General features: G+C 41.1%; 1 protein-coding gene across 1 annotated transcript in view; it reads right to left on the bottom strand.

Annotated features, from left to right (window-relative positions):
* Positions 1-14748, bottom strand: part of LOC137909844 (neural cell adhesion molecule L1-like protein) — a 33790-nt gene extending 19042 nt beyond the window's left edge. Inside the window, exons 1-11 of the mRNA XM_068754279.1 lie at positions 14632-14748; positions 12558-12724; positions 5825-5933; positions 4877-5064; positions 4628-4750; positions 3217-3387; positions 2561-2672; positions 2270-2451; positions 2014-2148; positions 1177-1314; positions 532-643 (exon numbers count right to left, since the gene is read on the bottom strand). Coding sequence (XP_068610380.1) covers positions 532-643; positions 1177-1314; positions 2014-2148; positions 2270-2451; positions 2561-2672; positions 3217-3387; positions 4628-4750; positions 4877-5064; positions 5825-5933; positions 12558-12639 — 1352 coding nt within the window. The 5' untranslated portion in view covers positions 12640-12724; positions 14632-14748. The remainder of the gene's footprint in view (positions 1-531; positions 644-1176; positions 1315-2013; positions 2149-2269; positions 2452-2560; positions 2673-3216; positions 3388-4627; positions 4751-4876; positions 5065-5824; positions 5934-12557; positions 12725-14631) is intronic.
* Between the last annotated feature and the right edge of the window lie 13050 nt (positions 14749-27798).

Below are 27798 nucleotides of genomic sequence, written 5' to 3'. Positions count from 1 at the left end.
AACAAAATGCAATTATGTATTTGTCATGTGCATCACCATCAAAGCAGAGTTTGATACACCTTAAAGAAAAAATGAGAAAATTGGATAATTGCTCTCCAGTCAGAGCTATCAGCATCAGAGGAGGCCCAACATGGCTGGGTACATGCTGGAATATCATCTAATAGAATCAAAAGTCTAAAATTTATTGTGTTGCCGTTTTATGGAGCCGAAGTGCTCCAGTGTTACATCTGTAGTGAAAAAGGTTTAATTAGCAAAAACCTTCAAGGAATGGAGGAGGATTATCTGAACAGCACAACAAGTGTCAGAATATCGATCACATAGATGCAGCAGAATGGGATTAATGCCCCGATTTACTGCTGTGATCCTATATGTGCTCTGCTTCATTCTTAAAACGACAGCAAAAACAAAACTGGCATGAGCAAAACAATAGTTCACTGAAAAAAACAGATCAGACTTTCTCTTTTTTTAAAATGTTTGGTGAAATATTTTGATGGCAATAATAAACAATACCCGTTGTCACTGGATACTTACCAAGAGATGCTGGGTGTTGGAGAACCAAAGACGCTGCAGTTCACGATGATATCTCCTCCTTGTACGACAACATACTCCTGGTAGTCTCTGGTCAGTATAAGAGGAGCCATATCTAAAAGTAAGAATGAAGGCTAGGTTAGATTTGGTCAACGTGATTGGCTAGTATTGGGGGGGGGTACGTAGATCAGGATATATTGAATATTTTCCATTTACATGGTTGACAGATTGACCCCTGCTTCTAACAACCTGCAGCAGCATGAACTTTGAGATCACCAGCAACAGTGGGAGAAATTATACAGTAAAGGTGTGAACATCTTTGAGTAGCATAAGATCTGCATCTTTGATAGTCAGCAGAAGTAGCAAAATGACTGATGAGTAAAAATGCTGCAGGTAGCCAGTAAAGAAATCCTGGATTTATTACTTTCATTACTTGCAAGGCATTACTGACACGGATAATCTGACGTTAGGCTAATGTTTCCAGGACGGATGAGCCATGAGAATGTGGGATCAGGTATAACAAATATGTAAGGAGAGTGAACCATCTTAAAATCTGAAGTTCATGATGTGGCAAATTGTTTTTATTTATTACCTAAATACAGTGTCCTTGTAGATAAAGCCAACCTAAAGTCTAGCTGTAATACTCACTCATGATCATGATGTTAATATTGGCCAGAAGAGTGCCATGTTTGTTAGAGGCCTGACACTGATAGACGGCACTGTCCTCAGCTCTGGCATTATGGAGCACAAGAGTATCATCAAGCACTTCCATGTTGCTCCGTGGGTCTGATAGGAATAAGAAACATAAATACAGAAGAGTAACGCCATCTCAAAATGCCTACACTCAAGCACAGATCTTTTTTGTAATATTTTTTTGACTAACACTAGCATCAATATGAACTGACTTTAGTGGGCTTTCCAAAAAATATTCGATGGACTCGTCTGACATTTTGTAGCCGAAGTGTTGCATTCCTTATTGGAGAAAACAAACTCATATCAATTGGTAATGGAAATAACTTTTATATATAAGAAAAATAAATATGTACTCGGGCAGAAAAATGTACATTTGACCAAAATACAGGAAATCTAAGGTTTTTTAATATTCACTGGCAATTATGGAAATAACCATAAAAAACACTCAAAATAAAGGTAAAAGTCTATTTGAATATTTGAAAATCCTGACTAACCATTATCAGCCTCAGCCATCTTTGAATTAGAGAAAATATAAGTATTACTTTTTTTTATTTTACCAGTGTATACAAAAATGTGCATTGTGTGTTCTAAATTCTGAAAATGTATAAGTCGTTCCATATCAAGGCTTCCTGCTTGTCTCATAAGCTTTGAAGAACACCTAAGAAAACAGCTACGTGGGGAGTTTTAACTCTGGGTTGGGTGGTTGAATGTTGACTGTTCACCCTTCATTTGGCAAATGATGCAAAAAACCACACAAAAAAACCACACACTGCTCAAATGATTCAAACTGACCTCTCAACAATTCCCCATTTCTCATCCATGTTATGTGCGGCAGTGGTTTTCCACTGACAGAACACTTGATGAGAACATCAGTCCCAATCTCAGCTAGCTGGCTCTGAGGAGGTTCTGTCAGCCACATTGGCGGTTCTGGGAGATGTTAAGAAGAGCTGTGTAGAGTCAAAACAACTGCCATGCTTGTGTCAGCAGCTTTCTATTTGACACAAAAATAAATGCACCCTCAAATACATGACTTGTGCTGTTGACCTACCTTCCACTATTACATCAATGTAGTGGACAGTCTTTCCAACAGGGTTTTTGGCTGTACACATGTATTTTCCCTCGTCCTTCTTTTCTACAGAATATATGATCAACAGCTTTCCGTAGTTGTTGAATTTTGTCCCTGGAGGAAGCTCATCTCCCATTTTAATCCATGCTACATTTGGAGTAGGACTATGACATAAAACAGTGACATGTTCATGTAAGTGCACATAAATACGTTTCGAGATTATGCATTGAATTATTGTGGCTTCAGTGTTGATGATAGTGCATGTATACATACTATCCCTCTGGTATGCACTCCAGCTGCAGAGTTTCTCCATTCAACACCACTTTCTCTGTCTGAACACCAGAGGGCAGCAGCATTCTGGGTTTTCTCACTGGGGGAGCTACAGCTGCATGAGAGTCATTTGTACAGTAAAATGTAACAGTCTTCCACAGCCATATGCATAATTTCAATCAATCATATAATCTTCTCTAAATGCTATAGACAGACTTTTATCGACTGCATTTTAAAACTTGCAGGATGATTCCTCATCCAATGATGTGTTGTTTTCTGTTGTGATGTGAAGACTGAACATTATTGGCACAAATTATAATTTTTTTAAAGGGAGAAAAGAGAATACTGTAAGACTAATACCATTGCATGCAGTGATGACTTGCATTGCTCGAGCTAACACCGTAGCAGAGTTTCAGAGAGCACAAACATGACAAGGCAAGCCCCGCGTCTTGGTATGCATTATCTTAAATATAAAAACACAAATACCTGAAATGCACGCCAAACCTGTCTTCAACATTCAGAAAAATAGTGAGAAGGGGCTGAATTCATTTGTGCCTTTAGTTTGTAATATAACTGCTCAGGGATTTGTATCTGATGATGAATACTTAGAAGAGTACAGCATTTAGGCTCGAGTCACAATAACTGATCTGTAAACATACAGCTATTGACCACAACAGCCATGGCGGTTTTCTGGACGATGGTGCGTATTCTGGGGAAGGCAGCATAGCAACAGTAGTCTTGACGACTGTCATTCTGCAAGGCATTAGAGAAATACAGGTTGCCATCTATGCCCATGGAAACCCGCTGATCTTGGTCAATGTGCTGGAGACCTGGAAAAGAACAGATGGGCATCAATGTAAAATATTTCTCAAAACTAATAATACCGGTAGCATAATAATTCCATATAGCTTCAAATATACTCACTCGCTCGCTCTCTCTCTCTCACACACACACACACACCACGTACTGAACAAGTGCAAGTGTTATGAGCTGAGCATGAAAAAGGAAATGTGCCAGTAAGAAAAAGTCCAAGACAATGCAATGCACTGCACCTTGCATAACACAGAGTCTAAAGAGTAAAAAACAAAAACATTAAACAAACTTTAAACATTAATTTTAAACTTTTACTTCCATGTGTCTAAGCTCTTACTGAGCACCTAAAAGAAGCCAGAAAAAAAGTTTTTTTTTTCTGACTTTGGTCAGGTTTGTTTGCAGAGGTTGAGGGTCTCTCAAGGGGCCGGACAGAAAACGTAGCCACATTGGAAAGTTACATAAACATAACTCAGGTGCTATTAACACCGTGAATCCCTATTGCACTGGTGAGATAACAGTCTGATGTGAGGTAAACTTGAGGGTCTCACGTCTGTATTTGTCTTCATATTGTCACTGCTAACTTTGCTGATTGTGAAAAGTGAGGACAGTCTGAGAATTGACCTTTTCTAAAGGACATGTTGCCACCAGAGACGGGGAATGTGTGACACAGACAGACTTCAAACTATATGTTCTTTCACAAACTAGAATTTTAGCATGACTAGCACATAGAAGTGCGGCCACATTGTCTCCTCATACGCAAACAGTTATCTCGTCAGTCTAACAGAAACTGAAACATTCTATATTCTGCCATTTACAAGTTCATACATGCTCTGAAACAGGATATCACACCTACTAAGCTGTATGCTAAGTTACAAGGTATACAGAGGTGGAAACAAAGCCAGGATGTGATACAAGATCATCAAATTCCATCACAACAAGTGCAAGTGCAATACCATGACTGCCTTTTTAGAGAAGCTCTCCAAATTCATGTAGTTTTATCCGCATTTTTGTCATGTCCCGAAAAGACAGCACAAGTGTGACCAGTCGTAACAGTTCTAAATATATCTACCTGCAAACATTGTCACGAAATACCATGTATGACTGCCTCCCTTTGCAATAGCATATGATTAAGATGGATGCACCAATAAAATGACTGCAAATTGTTTTTTCCGTCTGCCATACATGCATGATTAATATCAATTTAAAGATGTATCAAACACAGTAATTAGAAGAACAAAGTGTTGCTTCTTGGCTTACCGATAGACATCCAGTAGAGCCGACGTGGGGCCACGCTTTCTGGAGGGTTGCAGTGCAGGGTGATTGGATCACCTTCATTAACAATAATGGGAGGAGACTTCTCCTTTGGGAATTTGGGGATATCTAATTAAAAATAATAATAATAATAATTATACAAATTGAATAACTCATCACAACAAATATTCACTGACTGAAGACTTCGTAGGCAATTTCACAAAACACATGTGCTTTTTGGTATTGGTCACTCACGGGAGACTCGGAGATCAATCTGCTTTGTCATGGCAGTTCCAAGCTTGTTTGAAGCATAGCACCGGTATTTACCCTGATACTGGCCAAGGTTTTTGTTGTGAAGAATCAAAGTTCCAAAAGTAAGGTTTGCATTTTGTGTTGAGACATGTGGAATGAAAAAGTCTTCATCATCTTTTGTCCATCTGTATCTGTGGGAACAAAATATGAAGGACGTGTTCAACAGCTGATCTGATAACAAATTTACATTTTGAAATTTTCAATTTAGCGTAACCAATGCATGTTTTAGGAGGTGGTGGGAGGACTCCGGACAGAGAGAGAGCATGCTGACTCCTCACAGAAAGACAGCAAGTCAGATTTGAACCTGTGACCTTCTTGCTGTGAGGCAACAGCGCCACCCACTGTGCCACTGCGCAGCCCAACTGTAACATGTTTTTTTTTTCTTTTTTGTATCCTTTTTGTGAATAACTCATTACATGACATGGGTGGCTGTTGATCAGTTGGTAGAAGGGATCATCCAATGACTGCTCTGACTGTCCACAAGTCAAGTGTTCTTGGGCAAAACACTGAACCCCAAATTGCTCCCAGTGGGCCTGGCAGTGCCTTGATTGGCAGCAGTCGCCCACTGGTGTGTGAGTGTGTGTGCGTGAATGGGTGACTGTGAGGCTTATTGTAAATTGCTTTAGGCACCGTGAAAGTGTAGAAAGCGCTATACAAGTGCAGTCCATTTACCATACTTGACAAACTGTCATGAAAACAAAGAAGAAACCACATATAAATGGGTGGGTCCATAATTTATTTTTATTTTCCTTAATATTGCAAGAATCTTGAAGGCAGCCTTATCGGAATTTGGATTGCCACTTCAAATTGTTTAACGTGACAGATGTTGGTAGAGTGTGCCTCTGGTTTATCAATATTTTTGTATGTTGAAATTGCGTTGATGCCACTTACTCTGGTGGTGGGTTGCCTCTGGCTTCGCACTTGATCTTTACAGTGTGGTCAAACGGTAGGGCAATGATGGGACCGGATGTGTGAGTTATTATGGTTGGAAGCTGCTCCACTATAATATTTAGAAACATACACACACACACACACACACACACAATGATCATAAAACATTTGAATGCTGCATTTTTGCTACAGAATTATACCACATAAAAGAAAAGTCCAAACTGCAGATCTGCTGCCAACAAATCTATAATCTGGACAAGTAAGATGCCTTACAGAGACTTTTAACTACAATTGCACACTGCACTTAGAGTATGAGCTAGTCTGAGGCCAAAACAACAAAACCTCAGCTTCAACATAAACAATTTACTTTAAGTCACTCACTTGTTAGTCATACTCTGCAAATGTTTACACTCAAGTTGGGTTGACAATTTACAGTATGGGCATACAATGTTGACAGAAAAGAAACAGCTGAAAGTTAAAGTTTACACTGAGTCGCCAATTCGACACACAAATATGATATGTATTGGCAATAGAATAATTACTTAGCAATTAGCATAATGACAATTATATAATTGATAATTGCGAAAGCAATCAAGTAATCATTAAGTGGAGATTGAACAATGTTAAGTAACTGATCTACAGGGACGGTTAGTAGGACAATAACTGTCTGCAGAGGTTCCCATTTACGCTTCACCGAAAGACCTTCGTGTGCGGCAGAGTTTTCGTGATAAACAGTTCTGGACTGCGTCTCCGTGTTTGACACTTAGTCTCCGTGTTTGACACTTAGAAATTATGACTTCCTCCCACATTGTTACTTAGCGTTTCTCTTGTATAAACACCTGCCTACTGTTCCAAGAACCAAAGAATGTGTGCCTATATAAGCGAGATGTGCTCACTGCCCTTGGCTTCAGTCGGACAACCGGTGTTCTGCTTGTATGACTGAAGCCCCAAGGCCTTGGTAAAATAATTAAAGACCAATCTTACATAATCATGTGTCTTTATTATACAATTATTCAAAGTAACAGAAAACTGCCAACACAACTTGGTGTCAGAAGTGGGATGCCCTGGCTGGCCGCCGGAGTCTGGGTGAACAGTGAAGGCCACCAGATCTGTAGCAGATCTGCCTCTGAGTCCGATCAGTGTTACGGGGAGAGGACTGTTCACGCTGACTTCTGGTCGCCACCACGGGTCTAAATAAAAGAAAAGGAAGCCTCCAACGATTTACTGGTAAGAAAAATTTAATGTTTACACTTGTTAACTGCTTTCCATTTTTCCTCAGAATAATTGGTAGGGAATTGATGTCCAGACGAGACGCCGGTGTTTCAGGACTCCAAGTGATAAGTCCCCCGGGGCCTCTGAGTGAGAAAGGGGAAACGTCAGCAAGCTCGCTACGCACACAAAGTGGTAGCTGGAGATAGAGGCACTGCTCGCCCGAGGTATTCTGATTAGGTACTGAGTATCTGGCCGAGGCACTGCGCTCGTTGCTGACGGCCACTAGAGACGTCTAGTTGGTTATTGGTGCACTGCTCGCCCGAGATATTCTGATTAGGTATTGAATATCTGGCCGAGGCAACCGCCGGAGACGGGATCTTCAGGCGGCAGACAAATGAAGGATTCTGATGATCAGGTGGTCTGGACATCACCAATAATGTCGACATGCAAAGGAAATACGGTAAGGAAAGTGCTAACTGTTTCCCACATTTTGTATCTCGGTATGGCTTCCCGAACACTGGGAGCCTGAGTAGTCGCCAGCTGGCCGTTTTAAGAAGTAAGGTTGACCTGGAGAAAACTGTACTTCTCCAGAAGAATTCGGTAAAGACAGCTGAATTAGCTGCATGGGAGGAACGTAATAAATGCCTTAAGATGTGGGAGACAGAGAGCCGCCTCCGTACTGAAAAAGGGAAACCAAAGGAAACATGGAAAGCAGAAATTAAAGTGAATGATCAGGTAGCCAGCATTACCGAGGTAACCCCTAATCAAATCAATTTCGATTTTAAACCTGCAGTCTCCGTTCCCCCACCTTGTTCTAATAACAATCCCTTTCTTCCTCTCCTTTCTTCTCATCTCTATCCGAGTTTGGGACTCGCGGGTCCCTCTGGACCAGCACCGATGGGGGACTGGGCCCCACCTCCGCGCCGCCAAAGGCCGACAGCACCTCCGTCCACGGCTGCTCCACCGCCCCGTCTGCATCCTCCACCTGGCCTGCAACCCCCCCCCCCCTTCATGCCTACGTTCACACCAGTCTCATCGGGAGATGGGCTAATAATAGACTGACTGCTTGCGTGTGTGCGTCACGCCAAACATGCTGAAGCACAAGAAACTGAAGAAAAAAAAGAAGAAAAAGACAGGGGGGAGCTGCATCTGCTTTGACCACACTGGATGTCCTGCAGTCGTCCAACGCTGCACTGACCACCATGCTCCAGACCAACATGCCTCCTTCAAGGGGACGCGGACCCCGGAGGGGCCCTCCTTTCAGTGATAACAGAAAGAGGGACTTCACCCCTTTTCCCCCTCCGGCCCATGGCTCTGATGTCTGCTTCCTCTGTGGAAACTTGGACACTGGGCTGCTGACTGCCCCCAACGACGGTGGAACGAAAGGCGGAATGGTCGCCAATGGTTCCGAGGTGATGGTTTAGGCCGTGGTGGACGTGGAGGTGGCCCGGGATCCTTCGCTGCTGGCTCCGACTGACTGACCGTCGAACAGCCCTCGGACAGTGAGATGCACACACACACACACGTTAGCATCGCCGGTTAAACCACAGGCACCTGCGAATGCTACTGATGATGTTCATAGCCCGTATGCCTTTTTAAGACATGCAGCTTATCAAACTTTGCCCTCAATTAATTACTTTTCTTGTTAATGACGTCGCTGTTCCCTTCCTTGTCGATACTGGTGCCACGCCTCAAGAGGAGAGATAGTGGCACAAATATCTATGTGCCTTTAATCATAATAATAATAATAATAATAATAATAATAATAATAATAATACTAATAATTAATAAAAAAAAGAAGAAAAAAAAAGAATGTGTATTCCGTTGGAAGCCATTATCCTGTGATTGTTATTCTCTTACTGTTTGCTTCCTGCGCTTTACCATGTCTCAGGTCTATGTTACAAAAGATGATAGCATGCTAGGCTCAGAGGTTCGAGTCGGTTGATGTAATATGGTATAATATTATGTGATAAACGTGATAAATGTCTAAAAATGGGAAGCAGAAAGTTGATTCAGAAATATTAAGTCAATATGCAGGAACTAATTGTTTTCCTTTGCTCCACAAACTGCTCCACTGTGCTGGAGTTTGGCCCCCGCGGGTCACTCTGTTCCAGTCACTGAGGGTTGGGTGCCTCCTCCCACCGCCCACGACCAGAAGACATCAATCACCATCACCATCAGACCAGAGGTCCCCGTCCACCTCAGGGGGCACTCCACTGAGGGTCCAATGCCCCCCCCACCAGCCCACACTGCTCACTCGAGCATGATATGTGGGGCTAACGACAGACTGACCGATTGAATGCGCCACGTCAAACAAGAAGAAGAAGAAAGAGATGAAGAAAAAAGACTTTCCTCCAAAGAGCATGCAACGCTCGATGTCCCAAGGCAGCGTGCCTCCCGTGAGAGGACGTCCCGTGGGAGACATCTTCAGGAACAAAGAAGAGAACGTGCTCTGATCCGTTGGAGGAGCAAAGACCCAGGCGTATGCTTCAATGGTGAACAGAGGGGACGCTGGATGAGGGAGTGACCGGAACCACTGAGGGGCCGACGGAAGATACGGGGTGATCAACAGCGGTGTCGTGGACGAGGGGGCGGGGGTCCCTCCTTCTCTGTGGCTGGCTCGGATTGACTGACTGACGGATCGCCCTCCGGTTCACGTGAGATGCAAACACAAACACACACACAGCTCAACTGATGTTTAAACTTAATGATGCAAAGAGAGATGAGCTCAAACAGCAGCAATACACGTTAAAACACAAAGCTTATGAACAGCATCCTGTTGTTCTGTTATTGATGAATGGGATTCATGTTTTATGTGTAATTGATTCTGATGCTGTGACACACAAACCTCTATCTAAGCTGTGATAAATGTTTTAGACTTAGAGTATCACAGAGTTTTTACGTATTCTTTATGTTCTGATTATTTTTGTTTGGTCATGATCTCATGACGCCTTCTTTGAAAGAACTTTTTGTGATTCTGATGGCTTCGCCGCCATGACGCGCATGCGCCCCGACTGTCCTGACCACGGCTCTGACACTGTGCCTCCTGACCTTTCTGACCCTTCCTGTTTGTTGACTGATGTCTCTCTGATGGTTGCACGTTCTTTGTTTGTATACAACTGGTCTTTGAATGAACCTGATGATCGGATCTTGTTGAACTCTGTCATGCGCTTTATTGGCATGTCTCATTGTGTCATGTCCGCCTCTGCCCTACATTGCACCACACACGTGACTCATGGTCCGGACCTAGACTTTGAAACTTTTTTTTTATGTTTCTGTCATTTCTGACATGCTTTCTGTGACTGATGCGTTCTTTAATTCTATGTTCACCGCGGTTGTGGTGAATCTCAATCCTGTTCAGCTACAATTTTTTTGGTGTTGCCTTTTCTTCTCCTCACATCTCGGTGACAGGACATGGGGGCCTTTGCTGGAAGGACTTGGACCTCTTTGTGAACACTGCTGTGGCGGCCGCTGACTGGTCGGCCCCAGTGGTGCCCGTTTCTCCGCCTCCTGCCGAACGTTCGGGTTCCCTTTGTCTGTCTGTGTCTCTTCTCTGAGGACGCGCCCTCCACAGCTGTTTCTCCTTCTCCTGTGCTCCTCTGCCCGGCTGTGGATCCTCGGGGTGTGTCTCCCCTCCTCTCTCGAGTTCCCCCCTCACTCTGGGCTGCCCATAAACATGATGTCGGCCTGATAAGGAACTGTCAGCCTGTCTCCCTCATCCCTAAATCTTCTTTCCACACCGGGCGACGCCTGCGAGGGCCTCCCTTGTTGCTGTAGTTTGGCTCGGCCCTGATGAGATGCCGTGCCTCCCTCGGAACCTGTTTTTGCCCTGTGCTAAATTGACCCATGGGTTTGACCATGTGTCAAAGGGGAGGATGTGTTGCTTTCAAATTTGGTTGAAGCACAAAGAAACACAAAGTGCTTCAGCGATGGAGAAAATGATTCTATCTGACAATGGTTCAACAATGACTAACAAAATGCTTTCAGAACTCAGTGACAGACTCAAGTTGGACCTGAAGACACACTGCAGTTACCAGACGCACTCTGGTGGCGCTGTAGAACGAAACAACGCCACACTGAACGAAGTTATGTTGGAATTATCCTGGATTAAATGTTTACCTTTGGTACTGATGCAATTACAGATGAGAACTAAACCACAGCATAATCCGTCGTCGCCAATTGAGGTGTGGTTTGGACGACCTCCAACCACTGGACTGGTTCCTATGGCCAAGCACACTGTGTGATGATGCACTGACCCAATACTGCATGAATCTGACGCAGGTACTGACTGAGACCAAAGAGAGAGGACGTGTCGTCTTGCCAGCAGCAGCAGCAGATGCTCCTGCCTGAACATCGGATTCAGAGACTTCGTGCGGGTAAAGAACACCCGACGAAAGTCCTGGACACACCAACAGTGGCGGAATCCCTTCTAAGTTCAGCTGACGACCCACACGGCTGAAAAGTGACCCCTCATCACACGCTCCTGATGGGAGAAAAGAGTGATTGGTGAATAAAAACGCATCACTCCACCGACCCCTCATCACACGCCCCTGATGGAAGAAAAGAGTGATTGGTGAATAAAAACGCATCACTCCACCGACCCCTGTGCACACCATCCTTCCTGATGCCGCTGCTTTTCGACCTCCTGCCCCTGCTTATCGCTCTCACCAACTTCGCTGGGCCGGAGAGGGACAGCACTACGAAGATACAGGACATTATACTCATCATTTCATGCATAACTCCTGGTGCCGTCGTTCTGCCATTCGAGAATCATGAGTTTTGCCTACATGTTTGAATTGTCTATGGTTCGCAGAGACCGCAACTATTTTGTATGGTGTATGATATCTCACTGCTTTTGGTTCTCTGTCCTATCTTCTTCATTTTTAGTGATCACTTTTAGATGTGATCAAAGGGGGAAATTGTATTGGCAATAGAATAATTACTTAGCAATTAGCATAATGACAATTATATAATTGATAATTGCGAAAGCAATCAAGTAATCATTAAGTGGAGATTGAACAATGTTAAGTAACTGATCTACAGGGACGGTTAGTAGGACAATAACTGTCTGCAGAGGTTCCCATTTACGCTTCACCGAAAGACCTTCGTGTGCGGCAGAGTTTTCGTGATAAACAGTTCTGGACTGCGTCTCCGTGTTTGACACTTAGTCTCCGTGTTTGACACTTAGAAATTATGACTTCCTCCCACATTGTTACTTAGCGTTTCTCTTGTATAAACACCTGCCTACTGTTCCAAGAACCAAAGAATGTGTGCCTATATAAGCGAGATGTGCTCACTGCCCTTGGCTTCAGTCGGACAACCGGTGTTCTGCTTGTATGACTGAAGCCCCAAGGCCTTGGTAAAATAATTAAAGACCAATCTTACATAATCATGTGTCTTTATTATACAATTATTCAAAGTAACAGAAAACTGCCAACACAGATATCTCAGATTTTTCATTCCACCTCAATCAAACATTGTAAACCGACTCATCCTGAATGTTGATTAAGTGCATCCTTACCCTCCAGAGGTATACTGAGGCCTGTTGCCATGGTAGTAGAGGCCAAAAGCAGAACATGCTGCAGGGTCAAAAACAACCTCATTACCCTCTACTGATGAATGGAGATTAAGACGATGTATTGATGCAGCTCAACTGGTGTCACTTGGATTTTGAACGGCACAGAGGACCTGTAAGAGTCAGAGCAAGATGAAAAAACATGACTCAAAAGAAAACGTTTTGTATTTGATACAGAAATGCAGCACAGAAAGAACATCTCACTTATGGTAGCAATGGAATAAACAGGCATTTTATCCAACATGGCCGACTGCAAAGTAAAAATACCAACGGAAAAAAACAAGTTACGAGAACATGCCTGTCACAGTCTCTATACTTTATGTTTATCGCTGCTTAAACCATTTAAAACATATTTAATTTTTTTTTAATTTTGATCATTTATTTTTCAAACATGCTGTGCCTCAGGCTAAGACTAATGATCTTTCTTAGGTTTTATGTAAATGGTGATTGGCTCAAGGGCTTTACTAAATTATTATGAGGACTTGGCCCTCAAAGGCAGAGCCCTATTGAATGAGTAATCATAGACAACATAATTTCAATTTAAAAAAAAAGAATATTGCTTAATTCTATACTTGAAAATAATTTGTTCAGTTCCAGCCAGTGGAACATTAACTGTCTCTGATTTGTCATTTATTTAAGAAAAAAAGAGAAATTCAATGCCCTGTAAGGTCATCTTTGAAGAATCTGTGCTCAAGTGAAGCAAAAGCTCCTACTGAGGACATTTAAGGCCATTTGTCCCTCATTGCTGTAATGTTGTAGAAAAATACAGCAGAGCATTTGTCGGGAGATTATCCTTCCAACCCTAAAGGCCTGGTTGGGGGGCATCATGTGGCATGTTTATAGAAAACCCGCTTGGCAAAAGACTGCTGTCTGCTGCGATTCCAGATGAAAGATGGCAGACAATAAATTGGTCCCCCATCAGTATTTCACGTCTTATAGTGCTCAGACTGTGTCAGCAGCACTGGCAGTGCCAAATGGGTTCACCCTCAAGCTAATCCTGCTTTCAGAAGAATGAAGATGGGGAGCACCCAGCAGCCATACAGTATGCTGATTAACAATGACTGAGTGCTACTCAGGGTGCTTCTGAGGATGCAAAGCTGCATGAGTTGTCTCTTCTTAGTTTGAAAGGTTATTTGGTAATTGGTGTAGATTAGATGCTTCTTCAATATAGAATCTTTTTTTTAATCATTAATTATTACTTACAATATGGAAATCTTGCAATTATCAGACTGAGTGGTAAACAAAGCTTGTCAGCTTGTTCCACCAGAGTAGGCATATATTTTCATTCTGTACAAAAAAAAGCTTCTGTCATTCTTCGTCTAATCCTATTGTGTACTGCATTTAGTGTGTACACACTAAAGAATGCTTGAATCAGAAATCACTACAGTACAGGCATCACATGAAAACCCAAACTGCAGAGCCGTAATCTACATGACAGGCTGAAAACCACATTGGCCCAGAAGAACATCCTGATAACTTGTTGGTTATGAGACCTGCCGTCTCCCTCGGCGAGGCGATACCTTGAATGGAGCTATGCACGCATTTTGACACGAGCCAAAGTGACAGCTCTCATTCAAGCACAGCAAATCCCCTGCATGGTTTTCACTCGTGGAATTTCACATCAGACAAATGAACACGTTTATATGCATGTGCACAAAGATGGCACAGTCAAAACAAAATCTTCAGATTGTAAAATGGGGTGGAATCCCTATGCAAAGCGATAAAAGCATGTGTTTGAGGTGCATGAGCTTTATTATCTGAGCACATGGCAGATCATTGCCACAAATCTGCAGGGATTATGTTTCCTCAACCAATAGTTGGCCAGCCGGGGCACGAAGAGTGTGATCATTAAATGGCTCACCCTCACGACAAACCATAACCCTGAGAAAAGTTGTATATTAAAATATAGCCAGCAAAGCATGGCAGCAATCATGATTTCACACATAATCGACTTAAATAAACGAGGAAACCATTTCTGAGAGACTAAGAACAGTAGTCTGTGCCAGTGTAGAATACTCACTGCTTTCTGGGGTATTAAACATCTTAAGTCCACCTCAAGGCGCAAGACAACTGCACTACAGGTCTGTAGAAAATGTATAAATCAGGATCATCAAGAGATCACTCCAATAACTCTCGCTGAACCCACATCTCTGACATGACATGCCCTTCGTCAGTCCTCCACCTCACTTTGCTCCCCTCCTGGTGCAAAGACACACCCCTCTGCCCGCCCCTCCACTCAGGCAGCTAAAGGAAGGACAATAGACTCACTGGAGTAACATATGTTACCAAAGCTCACTTGAGGCACTAAGCCTGTGACAATGATGGGGACCGAGGACCACAGGGCTATCCAGGGAGCGTTAAAGAATAGAAACGGAAATACAGGCATCTCTCTCACTCTCTCTCTCTCTCTCTACTTCCTAATCTGTCCATCCTACCTTCCAAAAACTACTCACGCCCCATTTACGCCCAGCTTTGCTTCAGTTATTTTAATGCAATACGTCTTAGCACCAGTGAAATGGAAGAGAGTCATCTTCTCTCAGAGGACCAGCACTCATGTGGAAGTGTTCATTTAAATGCATTGCTCCAGGCAACTAAAATACAATGGCACAGAAGACCATCCAGAGAATAGCTGTGTATTCCATTGTGGGCCACAAACATCTTTTCTTTATTTCATTCTTTATATTTACTGTGGAAACATTGTGTCTTGTGAAATGTGTAAACTAATTATACAGTTGAAACCTGCATTTCTCCAACTTTTATCCTGAGGTTACCTTGCTCTAATATTTCTGGCAGGCCCCATTTATATTCCTATATCAATACAGCAGGGATTTTAAAGGCAAAGAAAAAAACAAAAAACACTGTTTCCAAATGGGCACTGTATCACAAAAACATTTTCAAGTTATATTATTATATTGTCTAAAGTTCAGAATCATGACATAATCACTGCACAATTTGGGTGAGCAAATGACACATTATTCCCGCCAAACGGCAAGAAAAGGAGTCGACAGTCACAGCACCTGCCAGTCTTGTCCTGAAAGGATCTATTCTGAGGTGACACATGCAAACGCGTGTTTTTAAGAAAGCTTCAGTGAACAGTTCTGCATTTACTCTGCATAATAACATATAACTAGTGTGTCTAGCAGTGTCCTTTAAGCCTCTATACACCAACCTTATTTTTTTATTCCAACTTCATGTTTCCACAAACATCACAATGCCCTGTGGTGACAAACTGGAAAGGGTGCCCTGCCCCGCAACTTTGTCATGACGGATTTCCTCCCCAACAGTCCTTGCCTCTGGTGTTTTCTGGTAATTACCAGTGTTTTGTTTCTTTACGCAAGGCTCATACAAACATAGTAATTACTAAATACCTTCCCAGGAAGCTAAATAAATACTACAAGAGATGACTGGGTTCAAAATATATGTAGAATATGCAATGACTACAAAAGAAAGGATGCCACAGATACGCCTATAAGCATGAGGTGTAAAGATACTATAGGAGCGGATTAAACCAAGACCTTGTTGTGATTCCAAAATTCTCAAACATTGTTCAAAGACAGCAGCAAACACGAGCAGACAGTTAAAGTGCGCACACAAAAGACCGGCATCACAACAAGATTCGTGGTGAGCACAGACAATGACAATAATGACGGAGGCGCTTTCAGACGTCCATAAATATCTGCTTGGATCTACAGGGAGGGAACTATATCTGTCTACTTCAAAGAGACACTCTTAAAAACACGCCGTCCTCCACCTACTCCGTTTCAGCAAAGTGTGCAAGTACAGCCAATTTAGCTCATTGGGTTGGGCTGTTTAACCACCTAATTTGTAACTAAGCAAATATTCTAAGCAAATATAACTGGTTATGAGTGAAAATCACTCATAACCAGTTCACTCTTTAACAGGTTCACTGTAAATGGTTTTGAACCATCTTTCTAGTTGGCTCTACAGAGCTAGCAACAAAGGGTTAACCTACAAACCGGAAACATTTTGAGGGAGGTGTTTAGTCTTTTTACTATATTGTGCAACAAGTGTTACAGTCACCATTTGTTTGTTAGTATGAGTCACACCTGTAACACAGATAGCTGATTAATGTATTGTCAGAAATCCCATGCCCTTATCTACAATTCATCCTCTCCACTTCTTGAATGATACTACTTACTGCTGGAATCTGTAGAGGACACATCCAAATAGACTGTCATGCTGAATTAATCTAAATGTCAGACAAGTGGTGTACTTTTATCTGTATTCGATCCAAGTGTCAGAATACTTCTGCGTCAGGGTAATAATAGATGTTTAGCAGTTGTAAAAGGACAAGCAACAAATTGAAAACAAAAGTAGAATATAACAGTTAGCAGAGGAAATGTGCCATTTTACTTTTGCTTATTGGAAAAACGATTCATACTCTTAACAGCCTTAGAGCTACACAACCACATTAACAATTTAAACAAGTTTAGACCATACAATAATGACTCCCCTTACCTTTCAGGTCAAAATGTATCTTGTGTTGTACAGTTGTGTGCACCTTATCGCACGCCTTATCGCTGTTCCTGCCTCTTGAGCGCGAGCATGTTATTATGTAAGACATCCGCGCAAACATGTATCTGTCAAGCATCAAACACATCCTCATCAAACCTGTGCTTCCAGTAAAGAACTCTGTGGAGTTCCACAGTGCACACATGCAAAACAGGTTTAAAGCCAAAGTATGCATGCAGCGTTAATCTTGCACAAACATCCGGATGCGGAAGGTTAGTATTGAAGCTATTTAAAAGAAACTTCTATAACTTTCACTTTCATATTTTGTAGATACACAGCATTAGTTAGTGAATAATGCTTACAGGGCGTAGAGGTTTGGAGGTTATTAAACATTATTTGATCCAGAGTGGTGGTTTGAGTTTCCCATCCTTCAATGTAAAAGTTACTTTGGTGGAGCCCGCATGGTGTGCTGTGCTGATGTTTGTAGACGAGTGTTGCTCAGGTATTGATTGTCATGTGTTAAGTGATTCCTGTACATACTTTCTGTAATCTCTTTTGAATAGGTTCCTCTCTAAACGCAAACGCAATGCAAACACCCAAAATGCCCAGACGAGACCTTCAGGTTGAGCAGTTCCTGATTTGTATCGATATTTTTTTAATAAAGAAATATTCTGTTCTATTTCCCAATCAAGGAAAACATTGGGTATGATAATGAATTATTGTGCAAACGCAACATAATTGAAGAAGAAGAAAAAAAGAAGGTTTGTTACTTTTTAACACAAAAAGTTGGAAACATCATGAGTCACTGAGCAGGACCCCAGCAGAAGTGAGGAGTGACAAAGAGTGGCTTTCAGCAGATTAATCACTCTTTCACAGTTAGCAGCACAGGCAGAGACAGTGTGGAGACAAGCAGTCACACTCAACTTCCTTCCTTCAAATGATGAGGCCAGGAGAAGACCTCTTCTCACCGCCCTTCCCCCCTTCACACTGCGCGTCGTTGTTGCAGCGTGGCAGGGCGGCGGGCAGCGCTGCGCTCTATGGGTTAACTAAGCTGTTCATTAGTTTATGGGATCACCATGAAAGCATTAAGTGGGATTTTGCTTGTTGTAAAAAAAATAAAAAGCGGAGGCAATTTTACTTTGAAACCACCGACTGTAAATTTGACAACTCAAATTTATTTTTAATCTTACATATACAGTATTACTATGATTAAGTTATAATTAAATTCTAACTTTATATTTCCCTTATTCATTTTTTTTTTTTTTTTTATGGTGGTCCATGTATTAAAATCAGTTCTGGTAGAAATTATGAGTTCCCCTACTGCTTTTTTACTTTAGGCGCTGGGTAGATTATTGTGTTTAATCCACATCATTCCTTTACATTCTTTAATTGTTCCAGTAGAGGACTACATACAAGGCTTTGTATGGACATTAGGTTTTAAACGCATTCATTTATTCTTCTTATCAAGACTGAAATTGAAATATAAAGTAACTTCAATACATGCCTGTAATTTATGATGTATATGTTTGTTAATTGTTTTAATGTACCTTGTGACTATTTCTGCATGTAATTTGTGATTAAGCATGTAAAGACATTTGTATGCATTAATTAAATAAACAAACTGCCCTCCAGATATAAAAGTATTTCCAAAAATATTTAAAAATCTTGAACTACACATATCCATACCCCAAAGTAAATTATTTTTCACATACAAAATGCCAGTCCATCTTCTGCTTTTTAGTGAGACAAACGGCAGTGAATAAACCTGTTGACATTTGAACTCATCTTGCTCTTCTTCCCGTTTGTGAAAGGAGAATAACGATCTGCCAACCCCACGAAGACACGCAGACTTTCCACGTAGATAGTAATAAATTCCACAAACAACAGCGTGATCTAAAAGATTAACATCGGCAAAGGGTTCAGGCGTAGAAAGTTATGAAGCCTCACCTCAGAGGCCTGTCTGGTCTTGTACATGCAGCATATTCACAACACCATGAACACTCACACCCTTCCCCTTGTTCTTTCCCTCCCTACCTTTAAAACAGCACCATAGTTCACGGATGCCATTACTCTACCCGAGACACGTGAAAAGAAAGGAATGAAAGAGAAAACTATTTTTGTGTCTTTTTTGCACCTGCAGCAGTTTTTTCTTCCTTCAAACAAGTCATTAAAGGAAAGAGATTTCTACATTAAGATTTGTTTCTCTGGATGAGAGCCTGAGCCTGGATTCTAATCTCATAAGTGTGTTTGACATTAAGAGTTACTGTGCATAATCCATTCAAATTCTACAATATACAATTTAATCACTGGCATATGGTGCAACAATAATACACAATCAAATAAATAACAGCATTTTACAGCACTAAAAAAGCTACTACATCCTAAATATTTCAAGATAAAGGATAGATGAACATGTCTTATTTATATATGTTGGAGTCTGCATTTCCCACTTCTTTAGGGCAAGGAAAAATGAAAATAAAAAATCTAATGGATGTATATGGTAACCACCCCAGAAGCAACTGCAATGAGTTCTGAAGCATCGACTTAAAAAAATTGTAAGAGGCTAATTTCTGACTCATTTAAAGGTAGTCTCTGAAAGCTATTTCATAAATATAATTCATGTGTAACAAGTTCTGACAGGTTCACAAAACATACGGTAGCTCATCAGGTAAGTGAATCCTTCCTCTTTGAAACTGAATTGAATAAACCCAAGGCCTTTGAAACAAGTATATGCAATGAAGAAAATTAAAAAAATTAAAAACCTGACAATACTTAATTAGTGGAAAAAAGTAAAAGTAGTAAGTAGGAAGTAAAAGCACAATCAGCCTTAAACATAAAAGTGAGTGATGCAAGGCAAAAGCTATACTATTGAAGGACTCAAAGAAACTGAGACATATCAGAAGAATTTCTAAAACACCAACCAATTCCTTTTGCCCGTTTTAAACCCATTTATCTTTTAATCTATTACACCCTGTTTCAGAGCTAATAGATCTTCAGGAGACGCATCAGCTTCTAAATTGATGCAGAGACAGAAAACGTAGGAGTTGCATCTTGTGTCCCCCTCGTGAGTGGCAGCCTAGCTGCTGACGAACACAGGCCTATGACAGGAGTGCCACTGTGGAAGTGTCAGGACATGACTTCATTTGCATTTTTGGAACACCATGAATGAAAGTGTTTGTGCTGGTCTATGTGCCCTATTGAAAGGGCTTCATTAATGAGCATTCTAGGAGTTCCAGTGTGCCGGATCGGACATTCGGGATCTGATGTATGGAAGAAAAGGGCCAGAGCAATGAAAAAAATATTCTGGGGCGCATGCTGACTAGTCGATGTCAATCTGTATGTGCATGATACGGCGCTTGGAATTTTACAGCGTGTGAACAGGTGTGTCACAAGAGATAACAAGTGAACGGGGATAAGTGTTTCAACGTGATCATTTAACATGTTTGTGCACAGCGCTTAAACTCAGGGTGGCAGCCGGGTCCCGATCTGAGCCACCTGAAGCCTCTTTACTGTACGTAGCACGTCTGCTCCCCAGCAATTATCAAATACTTCCTTTTCACACAACGGCAGTACGGCATGTAAGGATGAGGATCAGTTACTAACACTGCAATAAATTTTAACAACTTCAACAACACTCAGTCACATCACCACAGAGGCTGCGTATGTCTCCTTAACTGACCTGGCCCATACCCCAACCTCCCAAGTGTGATGCAATTCTTTTTTTATTATGATATATATAAATATATTTTTTTGTTGTTGTTGTTGAAAACTTGCCTTAAAATCTCACAATATAAAGTTTTTGTTTTGATTATGCTATGATGTGTGCCTTAAACCGTGGGCCTTCTCACGATTTTATTATGTTCGCATAATGATAATAAAGTATCTTGAATCTTGAATTTTGATTCTTGAATTCAGTCACTAAATACTCTAACAATGAGGAGTAAAGATATACCTAATTGAATTTAGGACAAGTCATTTTTAAAAGAAAACATTTACTGACATTCAGCTGCAAATTGATTTCACACAAACGATCTTTTTCAGTTCAGCAGCTGTGGCAGAAATTCTGAAATTACAAAATATATAACGCAATATTTAATGTTCAGTTTAAAGTAACAACGAAAGTGAAAATGTTCAAAGTAATTTATATAAAGATCATTGAGTTAAAACTTCAAGAATAAGAGTAATGCTGTTGGGGAGTATGTTATATTCAGAGATGTTCCAAATTCTTATTTTCTCTATTTTTATATGCAGCACTCTCTGGAAAATAATGCAGTCTTACAACAACAGTAACTATGAGCTAAACCCTTAATAGCCAATCAGAAGCAAGTCATTTCTGGGCCCAAAGCCAGGGCATAATTCAATTTCCAAGCAGTGAACAAGCATTCAATAAGGAAGCACAAGATAATTCCTGCACCAGCCTTAATCAAGGAAAAATCATTTGGATTCTTGACTTCACCTGGTGAAGGTCACTGCTCTTTATCTGTTCGGTGTAACAACTATTTCAGACACCTTCGGAGATGCATGCTAACTGGCCTGCTTTACACATCCATGCATTCTGCAGATTCATGTCTAAGATTGCTGTGTATGATTGCAAAAAACAATGCATTTAAGAGAGCACAGGAGACACAAAGTGAAGGTGAGAAGAGAAAGGAGGAGAGTTTTGTGGGTCATACTTACGGCACAGAGAAAAATCCATAGGAATTTATCAGCTCATTAGCGCATGAATTAAATTACAGCAGCAGGACAAGACTTTCAGGTCAGAGCCTATTGTTAGGAGCACCAGCAGTAGATGAGCAAATGCATCACGCTTAGAGTGCAAGGTCAAAATTAACCTCCCCGTGGTGAACTAGAGCAGTAGAACTAGGGATTCTCCAGACCTGGGCAAAACATGATGAAGATAAATCATCATACAAATACTGTATATAGTCAAACAATAGTTTACCTCAGTTTAGTTTTAGTGTACAGCCTGCAATTCAACCACTTTTGTTACTAGGAACATCCTCCATCCATTCATTTTCTCCTGCTTTTTCTGCTTAGCCTATCCCAGCTTGCTGTGGGCGAGAGGCAGTGATGATCCAGAAGAGATCCTGGATTCTGGATCACTTAGAATTTTTCGTTCATTTGGAGCTTAAAAATTTGTTCCTCAATATCTCGGTTGATTATTGGCCGATGTTTATGGAATTTGACACAGTCATGTGGGGTGGGGACCTCTACCATATGATCAAATTTAATCCGGATCAGATGTGGATTGCGGGTACTGTCGTGATACAAACAAATCTGGATTTTCCCATTCATCTTGTAAAATATGCATTCAATTCACTCGCCAAAAATCACAGTCATAAATGGGTCCAATATGTACTATCATGAAAAATGGCATCTGGATCTGATACAGAACGAGGTTAGGATTGAAAACTCCATTAATTAATGGATTCAAAAATATTTTTAAAATATACATCAACTCTGATCCACTTTTGCTTTCCATGGTTGGTGTATAAAGATACCAAGAACAATTTAGAAGCTTTTGATGATGATCCAGATCACCATGTGGATGATCCCATTATGAGGGGAATGAGCTGCTTGGCGGACGTCTCTTATCATTATGTTTTCTCACATGTTTGTCTACCATACAGCCGGAATTATTCGTGAGTGGGCGATTTGTCCTGATTCTAAACATGCCTGATACAAATCTAAATACCACTTCTTTTCAAGTTCCAGTGCCAGAACAAAACAGAGTTTGCAATGATCCACTGTAATAAAATCTGCAGGAGGAGACCACACGAAGAGAGGATGTTTACTTCATCGTCTAGTAAACGGGAGATACTGTCACTGTCAACAAGGCAACGTGTGTGTATGTCACATCTTATTTCGGTATTTCTGTCTCAAAGCGATCACTTGTCTCCAAAGAAGGCTTTTAACAGTGAGGGCAGTATTCTAAAGCAGGGGTCCAGATGAATGCCATGGAGAGAAGCATTTCAAATGACAGTAAAACTATGTTGCTCCATCGCTTGGAGGGATTCAGCCTGCTGTCAATGCAACTTGGAGAGAAGCTCCTGAAAGGGAGCCATGGGGGAGCGGAGTGAGGTTGAGGTTCGCATATGTAATGCTAGATCATCTCTCACCTCCTGTGCTCACCGAAGAAACTTTAGTTCAGCTCCAATTCATACGGGTGCAAAGTTATTTGGGCCCCCAGTGTGAGGCTTTTATTTCACCAAACAGTTGCCGGCTGGAGCCGTCACGACCTTTGCTCCCGGTCGTCAGGAACTGCCAGCCTGGAGAGACAGAAATCCATAGCAACGGAACTGCTTGTATCTATGATGGAAAGATTTACTTGGACTTTTCAGGAAATTTCCACAGGATACTGATCCAATCACACGATGGGTAAAAAGTACGATCCCAAAAAAGCATTCAACAAATGTGAGAAAAAAAAGATAACAGACAAACTGAACACACAATCGGTTTCTGACCCAGACTCCTCTAATTTAAACGAGAGCGATGACAGAGGGGAGTTTCAGTGTCAGTGACTCCTGTAAATATTTCTCGAGCATTCCAAATGTAGACTGGCTGCCCTCAAAGGAGAAGTTCCCTCGCTAAATGCACACATCAGCGCTCATCCCTGTTCATTTACATATTTCATGGAAAGCATCAGATCAAGGCCAGTCAAGCAGCATTTTTTTAAGCGAAATTTGAGAATGAATTCTTGCATGAACTTTCATGCATTTTATGCAAACAAAGTTGCATAGCAGGATCAACAACAGATCAGGTCCACCTGGTATGTGTGTCAAACTTTACTATCCATTAACTATTGTCTATACTGGGGACTTGTCACAGAAAACAGATTACACAGCGAAATGTGCCAGTAGGTCATATTCAGTTTGCACAAAACATAATTTATTTAAACATGTAATGATGATGCATTTTCCAGATAGCTGTTATCCTCTCAAGCAATCTGCTCAAGATATTCATAAATGCAGTATTCTCAGAATGCCCTCTTAGAAAGTGCAGTTAATCCACATGACTCTGTTCTGCAGGTCTATTGATATGTAAAGCATGTGAATATTGCGCTCCTATTTAAAGTAAAACATTTTTTATTTATTTTTTACTCTGCTACAGAAATGAAAGACATTTTCCACCCTTTGCCACTTGACATCGCTCTGTGTTTTGTTTCCTGCATTGGAATTCTTGAACTAACTGTAGCAATATAATTTTTTTATTATATGTTCAAGTACACTTCTTAAAATGTCATTTTCTCAGTATTAGAAACATTTAATTGATTCATATTAAGTGGGTGACTGACAGCCTTACGTTATAAATTTATATTAGTCTTTATGACATAAATTGCTATAATGCGGCCTTCACCTCTTCCTTATAATAAGGGTAAGCTCCAGTTCTGTCTATCGAGTCTGTAAATTTCCAAGAGATATGCTGAATTTATGTGGCTTTTAGAATTTGAGAGGAAACAAATTGCACTCATTCAACTGTCTGAAATCACTTTGGAAGTGACAGAGGAGTCTGGACACCACTAAATTAAATTATTGGGTAATTTTTCTTTCTTTGACACATTTGCTTTATTACGTTGTTGACTAAAAGTGGCTTGCATGGAGTTTTGCTCCCCTCAGCGTGTCACTGATTAAGCCACAAACTCGCCCCCTGCCTCGTAAGGCTCTTACACTCTCTGCTCCTACTGGATACCAAGCTGAGCTGCTCAGACGCTGACAGCAGCTAAACACACTCTTTTCTGTCACGGCACATTCGGCAGCATTTCAAATCAAACCAAAGTGTAATACAACACACAATGTTTCATTATAATATAGGAAGAATTTAATGTGTCATTGCAAAAAAAAAAGTTCCGCTTTTGGGAGTGTTTTTGTAAACACATGGTTTGACAATGAACACACGGGGGATTATGGGAAAATTCCTCCGACAGACTCCAATTATGCAATTACAAAAGTTGCTGAGGGGCAAAATCTTTTTCTTGAACTTGTTCTGTTTGGAGGAGACCAGATAGGTGGAGACTGCAAGCCTGGCATGTGGCAACACATGCTGGATGTACCTGTCCCAGAATGACACATTAGGAAAACAGTTGTAAATGATTTACTAGGATAATTTTACATTAATGTTCTCTCTCTTTTGCCACGGAGGAATGATTTGTCTTGGAAAGGGTTGGTTTTCATTTAAAAGCATCATGACATTTCCAGCATTAATCCATTGTCAGTTTGCATTCCGTGCTTGCCTTGCAAGAAGTGCACTCAGACAAACCACTCACCATCTGACATTTAGGATTTATCGTCCTGTCTCTGCCTCTCATAAACCAGAAAATACAGATTTCTTGAGAACCCTTTAGCACACTACCAGCACAATACAGTGTATTAAATGTATTAAACAGAAAAAGATGAAGAAATGTCTATGGGGAATTTGTTGGTAATTATTTTTACCATTAAAATAATCATTTTTATGCAACTATGGAAACAATTTTGTACCAGCTTCCCGGCTGTGAGTAACTAATTGATTCTCTCTCTCTCATATAAATAAAATCACTGATATAAGTTTCAGATTCAGGGAGATAAAAATGGCATTTATAAGGAGAAAGCAAATAATTATGAAAATAATTTTTCAAGGACTGAGGGACACAAGCACGCCTGGATGCTTTGAAGGCTTAAATTAAATGCTGACCTGTTTCTCATATAGCAACTTGCATTGCAAAGTAATTTATTGAAAGCGTGGCCCAAACATCACCACAGGGATCCCAGAATTCCCCAATTACCACATTTCAGTAAAGTTAGGTCACTCTAGAGAGGAGGGCCCGACCCATTTTGATACATGACAAAGCTGCAGGGGTTTGAATTGGTCAGCTTCAGGAGGACAACTCACCCCCTGCCTCTACTCCTCTTTGCTTGAAGGAGCCCGACAGAGGAGCTGACACAAAGAGGAGGGACCTCCCTCTGAAACCAGTGGATTCATGTCAGGAACAAGTTTAACATGACTATAGAGTAATATCACCACATAAATATTTTTGAACCTGTTTTTATTATAACTATGTTATAATTACATATAATTATATATGTAACATGGGCCCTCAACACTGATGCCCATATCCTGGTCAGACAGATGGCCGTCCACCATGAGCCTTAGGTTCTGTCCAAGGTTTCTGCTTGTTAAAGGGAAGTTTTTCCTTGCCTCCTTTGCCAAAGTTCTTGCTCTTGTGGGTCAAGTTGGGTTCTGTCTTTCCCTGTTGGTCTTTCCCTGCTACTCCTGTAAAGTGCCTTGAGATAACTTTCTGTTGTGATCTGGCGCAATATAAATAAAATTGCATTTAATTGAATTTAATTGAATATAAGAAATTAACACCTTTGTAGATGCACATCAAAACACTGGTGATTGTTTTACTCATTGACATTCAGGATTATAGGATCGCTCAAACAAAAACAGCATTTTGTTTTTCACACAGAGAGGTTGCTATGTAAGGCAAGCTGTCACCTGATCTTCAGGCACAGTGACTGTTTTCACAGTGACTCCCCAGGGACAGAGAACAAACCACCAACATACCGATAAGCGGGTGAACGCTGAGCCTGAGCCACAGGCCACTTTGTATTTGTGTACGACGGCAGAACAGGTTGTAGCATGTCTGTTTTATTTTCAATATTTAATTCCCACACTTCTTTTTACCCTTGTATGATGCTCTGGCATTTATGGATCAGTACGTTCCTATACGTAATGAAATGAAATATTAATAATTGTGTAGTATTCCTCTCAGATAACACTGCAGTTTGCTTCGCTCTCTGACATTAAGCACGAGGAAGAGAAATAAGACATCTCAACTATTGCAAAATACACCTCTGCACAGGTACCTCTGTTGCTATAACCTGAATCATAATGCAAAGTCACATGTACTTATATTATAACTGGTCTGCCATTACATTTCAAAATGTTTAAAATAAATCATGTTTCTCCAAAGTTGTGGACAGACTAAAAGCGCCATGGCAACACGTGATTCTTTTAGATGATTTTGGATAAATTAAGTTAATTCTGGCAAGCAGGTATTGGAAAGACAGAGGAAAAGATCATTGCAATTACATATAGAATAGATTACAAATTGATATTGACTAGATGTACTAATGTCTACTGTTGCAAATAATAAAAAGAACGAAAGAAAGAAAAATGTGTCAGTGTTGAGGGAGGAAAACCGCAGGCAATGACACGCCAGGATAAACGTCCAAACTTGTTCTGACTATTCTTCTTCTTGAAAGTTAGATTTGACACATGACTTCGCTACTGAATACATGAGAGCTGTATGAAGGAGACACGTCACAGATGAAATACTTACCTGGGACCACCCACATGACAAATCGAATGATAAACAGTATGCCCAGCTGGTGCAGGCGTTTGCACACTAGGGATTCCTGACGCCCCAACCAAGCTTGATATTCTGATGGTATGGTAAAGATGAATTTCTTCCTCAGCCTCAAACCTTGATAAAACAACATGTAATTGTCTGAAGCTACACAGACTTGAACAGCTTACCCATGAGTGCTGACACGAGTCCTCCAGCTCCAGGTTGTGTCTCCTGGAGTTCGTCGAGTCCTAAACGTTTAGTCCTTGATGATGCGAGTGTTGAAGCAGTCTCTATTATTCACCTCCTAGACTTGTCAAGCTACTTGCCTGAGGGCCAAAAACTACGCAGTTAACAACTGTGACTCAAGTCCTCCCAAGGTCGTTT

The sequence above is a fragment of the Brachionichthys hirsutus genome, chromosome 2 (assembly GCF_040956055.1).
Source record: "Brachionichthys hirsutus isolate HB-005 chromosome 2, CSIRO-AGI_Bhir_v1, whole genome shotgun sequence".
In the NCBI taxonomy this organism is placed as follows: domain Eukaryota; kingdom Metazoa; phylum Chordata; class Actinopteri; order Lophiiformes; family Brachionichthyidae; genus Brachionichthys; species Brachionichthys hirsutus.
Note: the sequence above shows the minus strand (reverse complement) of the source record. Positions and strands in the feature narration are given on the sequence as shown.